At 40.8% G+C, this 8,141-nt stretch overlaps 1 protein-coding gene across 1 annotated transcript; it reads right to left on the bottom strand.

Annotated features, from left to right (window-relative positions):
* Positions 1–572: 572 nt before the first annotated feature.
* On the bottom strand, positions 573–2,535 carry LOC123074922 (40S ribosomal protein S26). Its single transcript, XM_044497646.1, has 5 exons — positions 2,450–2,535; positions 2,265–2,357; positions 2,082–2,166; positions 1,750–1,880; positions 573–1,000 (listed from the first exon to the last, which is right to left on the bottom strand). The coding sequence occupies exons 1-5, from the start codon at positions 2,450–2,452 to the stop codon at positions 827–829; spliced, it is 486 nt and encodes a 161-aa protein (XP_044353581.1). The 5' UTR covers positions 2,453–2,535; the 3' UTR covers positions 573–826.
* Between the last annotated feature and the right edge of the window lie 5,606 nt (positions 2,536–8,141).

Here is an 8,141-nt window from a genome sequence, read left to right as displayed (position 1 = left end):
AAATATATAAAAATAGCACCGATCGGATTTATCGTTTAAAAGATATCAATCTCCAAAATTTTGGCTATGAAATTTAATAGTAGCTTTTTTTTGTGGGAGAGAAACTTGTGGAGCTTTTAATGCCACGGACTCCACCCATACAAATTCCAACAAAAGATACTTGACTAGATTTGGATTGGATGGGTAAGAGTCAGAGTAAAATGCACAACACCTTGACAATAGTACAACAAAAACAGTACAGGGCAGACAAGCTCCCACAGTATTTGCACCTGGTGATGAGCAGACAGGCTGCCCTACTAGGTGTATAACAATTTTGATGCCAAAAAAAAAGGTGGACAACAATTTGGATTGCATGAATAACTTAGATCACCAAAAACTAGAATCTGGCCAAATATTGCAGTGCATGGTAACTGAAACAGAAGTTGGGAAAAACAATGTAAGGAACACAAGCGATGAGGAAAATAGATAAAACCCAACAAGAGCAAACGGTGAGCGACGAATGAAAACACATATTTATAGATAGTAGATAGCCATGTTCAAATCCGATGCTCAAAATAGGTAGATCTCCTACATAAAGATCAACATTTGGTCTCTTAACAGAATCTTCTACGTAGTAGACTGAACAAAAGTAGAGAACTCATCCAGTACCTGGACTCTCATGAGTGTTTACCAGGAAAATGCCCAAAGAGAAACACATGGTTTACTCTAGGCGGTCAAAGTGCAACGAGTAAGAAACCATACGGCCATGTAAGCCTAGACAGAACAACATACTGGCAGCATGCTAGATATTACAATAGACTGATGAAAAGCAGAGCACTCTAGGAAGCTAATTCTGGGGCCAGTCGCCAGCGACGTTGGGAGCCGGAGCACCGGCACCGAAGCCACCGCCAGCACCACCGGCGCCGAAAGCACCGCCGGTACCACCAGAACCCCCGCCGACACCACCAGGACCCCCGCCGACGCCACCAGGACGAGGAGCTTGGCCCACAGGTCTTGGCCCCTGCAAAATGAAACTAAAGTATCAGCCACATGACACAAGAGCATTAGGCCAGATGGTAGAAATCACACAAATAATAATCCACACAAAGGTAGAGTATGTGGTATGGATCACACAACCATGTCTTCTTACAAGAATGAATTATTTGACTGTACATACCAAGCACATAGTTCGGCCATTCTAGTACCAGAGAGATCAAGATTGCATATATAGTATGATAGCTAAAGGATCATCGAAGCTCGTGTGTTTCAGACATCAATGCAACAGCGAGAGTACTAATTCAAATACAAGGAATAGCTAGACAACCAACCATTGACAGAAAACAACCTATACTTCAGCCTTCAAGTACAACATTGGTAGAAAAAAATTCACAAAAATTCAGACCCCTGTGAGGGAACACCAGTACACCACTAGCATGAAGAATTCACTGCATACAAACCCCTTATACAAGGGAGATATTACACGGCAAACACATGAAAAGTAAATACAACACTAACACTATCTTCACATAAACATTTCAATCCACACAGGAACATGTCCAGGCATGTCAGTTACTTCTCACCAAAATAAAACAACATGCTTGGCAAGTAATATTCAGCAGTTCACATTTCATGAAGAAGTAGATGGGTGATTGCCAAAAGGTTGGACCCTAAGCACATCCATGCGGATGTTTGCAAGGAAGATACAACTAACTACCAATTGAACATGGAAAACGAGAAAACTCGAACGAGTCAAAGACGAGGAGCACGTACCCGGCGGCGGACCTCTTCCGGAGGTGCGCGGTTCTTGCGGTCCTTACGGGAGCGGATACCGATCTTCTTCTTATGGATGGCGCAGCCTATGCACCAGCGCTCCTTGAGGTAAATCTTGGGCAGATGGTAGCCTGCAACGAAACACTTGTCAATTATGCCACAAACGCACCAAGAGTTCACGCATTTCTAACTCACAAGAGGATCAGAGAAGAGGTGCGGTACTGAAATTTCCATGTCGCAGCCTTGCAAGGCAGCAGTTTGATCCGCGACCACTGCTCCAACAGTTAAGAACAGAAAAGAAGAAGAAATCAAAGGAGGAACCAAAGCCGCACCGTCAAGGACGGACGCCTTCGTGAAGTAGCTGATGCCTTCCGGTGCCACGATGTTCTGCACCTTGTACCTCTTGATCGCCTTGTCCTGAACCACCACAAGAAACCCCGACATAATCAACGACCGGCGCGGCAGTTCGTGTATGAGGAGAGAGTTTTGGATGACAGCGGCATGATCCAACGTACCTTGGGGACGGTCTTGGCGCAGTTGTCGCAGCGGATGAACCTGACGTGGCCGCGGCCATGCTTGTTGCGGCCGCCGTTCCGGCGCTTGAAGGTCTGTGACAATCACACGCAGCGAGGGAAAGGGTTAGACCTGCATTGGGTCGCAAGCCGGAGTTGAGGTGAAAGCAGAGGCGACGGGCTCTTACCATGGCGGCGACGACGATGGCGCTCGGGCGAAATGTACGGCGCGTGGTCGGCGGCGGCGTCTCCGAGCTCCGAAGTCTCCGGGTCCTTGTAGGGTTCGATCTGCCCCAGCCAGCCGTCCTCGAGTATTTATATAGTGAGTGGCGGGACCAAATGGCATCCCAGCTGTTCGTTCCTGGATCGACGGTCGACGTTGCCAGCGGGCAGCAGATGGGTCTAGTTGAAGGCGTATTCACTGCCTTTCCGCTTTGGCACTCGTCAACCGCTTCCAAGTGCTTCACCTTCACGTAATGGCATGTGCTGCTGCCTGCTGGCACCTGAATTTTTTTTCTGCTGTCACTGGTTTCTCTGCGTTGGCACACATGGGCCTGAGAAATCAGCACACTTGGGCCTAAGGAGAGGCCGCAACCTCATTCCGGTTCGCCAGTGGGTTGAACTGTCGAATTTTCTCTAATATTTGTTCATGTGACAATGAAATATGATGCTCCAATCGTGTGCCAGAACTTAGTTTTGTGTTAGGAACTTCAAACATAATTTATTTTGTAAAGTAATCTACTTCAATCAAAATAATTAATGAAGTTGCACTATATGCTTGTTATTGCATATTACCAATGCAAGTTCTACTCAATATGTTGTAAATGTTGTCACCAGCTTGAGTTTTCTCCTTATTTTCTTTCTTTTTTTAGCATAATATCAACTAGAAGGTTGGGCGCACTTTGTTGCACCTTTGGTGTTGTTAGGTTTCTTAAAAATTAATATTCACTCTATTTTAAAACATAAGGTGTATTACTTTTCTGAAAAGTCAAACCTTTTAAGTTTGATTAAATTTATAGAAAAATATACGAGAATCCATAATATCAAATTGGTATGATTAGATTCATCATGAAGTAAATTTCCATACTCTTTTTATTTAATATTATGGATGTCAATATTTTTTACTCTAAACTTGGTCAAAGTTAAAAAAAATTGACTTTCCAAAAAACTAATACCCCTTATATTTTTGAACTGATGGAATATTTTGTTTGGCGGGATGGAGGAGATGATGGAGTGTGTTTTATTTTTATTTATAATGAGGTCATCTGATGGGCATTTCATTGTGTGGTTCTGTGTTATCCGCTAGCCAACATATATTAATTGTTAGGTTCTACGGTAGGGTACGTTGACTGCAAATTAAAATTTCCTAAACCAAGAACATGCTACGAGAGATAGGTGACGGATCGTTACCACTAGACGCGCAGTGCCGTGCAATGAAAGAAGAGTTGGGGCAACACGTCCGCGTGGTTCGTCTCCTCCTCGTCTGATCTCCCTCGAACAGCCGGTCGTCGGAACCCGCGTACTGGTTCGCCGGAGCGGCGCAAGTGCACCGCCTCTAACGGTATCCGCGCGTGGAGGAGGAACACTGTGCGGCGGACTGCTAGGTCCGATCACACAGTCGGCGACGAGTGGAAGTGGATACTTGCAACACATGCAAAGCCCTAGTGACGGCGCCGAAGCGATCAACCGCATGAGTGTGCCGCACCTCCACTATATCTAGGAGTTCGTCGCAGGCTCAACACTTGGGCCTCGCACGGACCCTAAAGCCTAAAATCTGTTCGGCCAGGATCCGAGTCCGAGTAGGATCACATCTGACTCGTGGAGTCAGATCGGGCCTCACAGGTTCCTTCCTTTAAGAGCGCGACCCCTTAGGTTCAAGTCGGCTTGGTCGCAGGTCGGATCACCTCCAACCTGCTCGGCTGGTAGCGGCCTCTTGCAAGGCATGCCGACCACCTAGTAGATAATGAAGCCGGTTAGCGAATCTGTACAACATGTCAAACTTCTGTTCACTTTGCCACACGATATAGGTTGTCGAGCTCAAGGTGAGTTTGTCATCCTTGTGCTAGCCCAACCTCTTTCTTGTTCTTGTGATGTCGATCACAAACCAGATTATCTCATAGTCGTTGTCGCATGGCCATGCTTATCTTGGTTGGATCACACGAGGGGCCCATAGTATATCTCTCCTGATTGGAGGGGCACATCCCATCTTGCTCGACCATGTCTCGCAGCATGGGTCTGGACAGGTCTGAAACCTACCTTTATAACTACATAGTCACGGATTAGCGTTTGGTTGGCCCAAAGCAAGTCTGTCACCATCCCGAGTACATGCGCCAGCTCAGGTCTTAGGACATAGAATGTATGTTGTACTAGAGGCTCACAGATGACACATCGCTGTGTCTCATACTTGGGTATGTCCGACTCGGACCATATCTCGACTCGGATCCGACTACATCGAATCCGACCAGATCCTTCCGAGTCAATATTATATGGATAGCATCAAATGCTCCATGGCTAGTGAGACCGAGCCATCCACCATGTCATATGCTAGTCTAGTCGGCTGCGCGTCCACACAGCCCTTTCAACTAGGGACCTTTTATGACAGTCATCATACAATGTATAGTCCCACAAACAAGTCACGTACTTACTGATACACATCATTGATAACGTCCAAGTACTATCTTTATTCATAAATACATGGGAAGTATCATCATACATGAATACCTCTAGGGCATATCTCCAACATTAATGTGGGAAAATTTCTGCATCGATAGCTGCATGTACTATATTGATGCTACAACATCACTTGGTGATGCGTTTTTTTCTAGGTGATGGAAGGTGGGGGAATTGATATGTTTTTATAGGCCGATTACTGCTGATTGATCTGAAAAATCATTGACATGGTCAAAACTGTAAAGCAAATCCAAAATTAAATACCTCAATTGAATGAAAGAAATTTCAAAATCAAGGAACATATAGGAATTAAAAGAATTGAATGGAAGAGCTCCTTGAGAATTGTTGACCTGGTCAAAATCGTTTGACCCAATTCTAAATTGAAGACCTCAATTAATTGTGGGGCCTTAAACAATAGGAAACATAGTGTATAGTATACAAGAATTGAATGAGAGAGCTTTGAGAAATTGTTGACCCGGTCAAAATCAGGTGACCCAATTCCAACTGGAGACCTCAATTAAATGTGGTTAGGAAGCATAGTGTATAGTATACAAGAATTAAATGGGAGAGCTTTGAGAAATTATTGACCCAGTCAAAATCGGGTGACCCAATATCAATTGGAGACCTCAATTGAATGTGAGCTCTTTAAAACTAGGGAGCATATTGTTATAGAGGATGCCCTTAATTCATTCTACCTTAAAAAATCACATCATTCTTTTATAGTGTCTTAGTTGTTATGGCTTAGTCGTTTTTTGGTCGTTGGATTTTCCCAATATTTGTGCATCGGACAACATATTTGATGTTGCAATCGTGTGCCACTACTTAGTTTGGTGTTAGGTACTTAAAATGAAATTTATTTTGTAAGCGGCCTACTTGAATCATAATAATTATTGAAGTTGCACTACTATAAGCTTATTATTGCATATTGTGGAACAATGCAAGTTATACGAAATCTGTTACAAAATTTGGTCATCATTTGCTTTGGTTTTCTTCATTTTCTTTCTTCTTTTTCGCGTAAACCAATCCCTTAATTCATCGTTCCTCTAAATAAGAATTTTTTATCTTTTAAATTTTGTCTTATGTCTTAAGGTTTTTTTGCGTGTAGTCTTATGCCTTTGTTATTCATGCTTAGCCTGCTTTTAACTATCGGATTTTTTCTTATATATGTGTATCTGACATCGTATTTAATGATGCAATTGTGTGGCACAACTTAATTTTGTGTGATGATCTTAAAATGAAATTTATTTTTATAATCAATCTACTTGAACGGAATTATTATTAAAGTTGCACCAGTTCACATGTCCTTGTGAATTACCAAATAGTGCAAGTTTGGCATAAATGTTTGCAATTTTCTAATATATTCTAATTCTTGCATATTGGAAAAGAGCTTGAAAATAAGTCTTTATAGTTCTTGATGTCAGGCTTAGTTGTCTAACATTATTATTTAAAAAAATATTATTGTTTCTTTTATTATTAAGACACTCTTGTCATTCATTATTCCATGCAATATTATTTCATGTTATAAAGAGTATAATTTCTATGCAAATTATGTTCATGTTTTTGTCATTATTTGTTTTTATGTTTTAAGGATAATACCAATGTCGCTAATTCAATTTTTTCTTAGAAAATATTATTTTCTGATTGTGTGTGCAAGCATACATGTAAAACTATAAATTTGTGTATAAATTATACTAGAGTTCAAAAATTGCACTATTGTATGCTTACTCTTTGCATATTATACAAATTATAATTTTCTTTGCTAATTTTGTGGTAGTTTTTGCCATATTTGTTTTTTATTTTCCTTCTTCTTTAGGGTAATACCGGTGCCACTGATTCATTCTTTCTTAGAAAACTACATTTTTTGAATTTTTTACCTTTTGTTTATTATTTTTTTACAAGAAGAAAATGATCAGGAAGAAGATGAATGATAGTCGTTGATTTTCAGTCTATTGGTCCAAATAAATTTGACGGAATGCCACCAAGTTTTCAGGCGCCTGATGGATAGTCGCCCGTTTATGTTTCTGAACACCACCTCTAGAATTCTTCTTCCTTAAATTTATTTTTTATTTTTATTCATGTTTTTTTTTCATTTATTCGTTTGGGTAACATGACTCCATGAGTTCGTTCCTTAAACTGTGTTTTTGCCTTTGGTTGATTTTGAAATTGATTTTTTTTCTTTTGTTCATTTCTTAAATGTTTAGTTCACTATTTTGAATGGACATTTTTTCCTTGTCTAAATGTGTATGGTGCTTCAAATTTAATTCAACAATTAAATTTGCAATAATTTGTTTAACCAGGTCACTATGTCGATCTTAATTCCCCAGCTTACAGCTTGTGGTGTAAAATGTTTTTGAAATTTCATATGACCAATATCAATTTTTTTGAGAATGTATGACCAATATCATTTATTGGTTGATTATAATTATAAGGTTTAGCATGATGGTTGCTAAATACTATAGTAGAATGTGGGTAGTTATTCTTTCTTTTTTCCCTCTATCCATTTAAGCGGGAGAGGGCGAGGTGCGACACACCACAACGACACTTCCAAGGAGGGGACACAACAACCATGGGCGTCGTCGCCGCTGTGCTCAAATCTTGACATACTAGTTTCAACATGTATAAAAAAAATCTATGCAGTAACCATCCAAATCTAGCCATGGGAAAGAAAAACGGTGAAGGACATGGGCATACCTTAACACAGAGGAGAGCTGTTGATAACATGTTACAATACGACGTAGTCTGGGATCCCTGATCCACTATACCCTTTTTCCTTTCCTGGATTAGAAGGAGCCATGGGAAATTAGTAGAGGATCCCATCTCCCATGCCCATTCCGCAGGCACACGAAGGAAGACATACAAAAGGGACAATGAACATAGATGGAACCGGCTTTCTCTTTCTCTTATCCATAGGAAATGTTTTTTCTGTTGAGAAAATCCATAGGAAATGGGTACATAGGTGAGTGTGAAGTTTCAGCAGTGGGCTCCATGGAGCCTTTTTTTAAATAATAAACTTACTTGAAAGTTTCAAAAGGATTCAGACAATTTTCTATGGAGACTTGTAAATGTTTATTACGGATCTTTAAAATTTCGTTCAAAAATATGGTGATTCATAAGCTGAGCAAAAAAAAATGTCAGCCCAACAAAAAAAACCAGTCCATTTTGATATACATATTTGTATTTTTGCATGCCACGTATGAAAATATATTATTA

The sequence above is a fragment of the Triticum aestivum genome, chromosome 3D (assembly GCF_018294505.1).
Source record: "Triticum aestivum cultivar Chinese Spring chromosome 3D, IWGSC CS RefSeq v2.1, whole genome shotgun sequence".
Taxonomy (NCBI): domain Eukaryota; kingdom Viridiplantae; phylum Streptophyta; class Magnoliopsida; order Poales; family Poaceae; genus Triticum; species Triticum aestivum.
The sequence above is the reverse complement of the archived record's forward strand: the minus strand, read 5'-3'. Positions and strand labels throughout refer to the sequence as shown.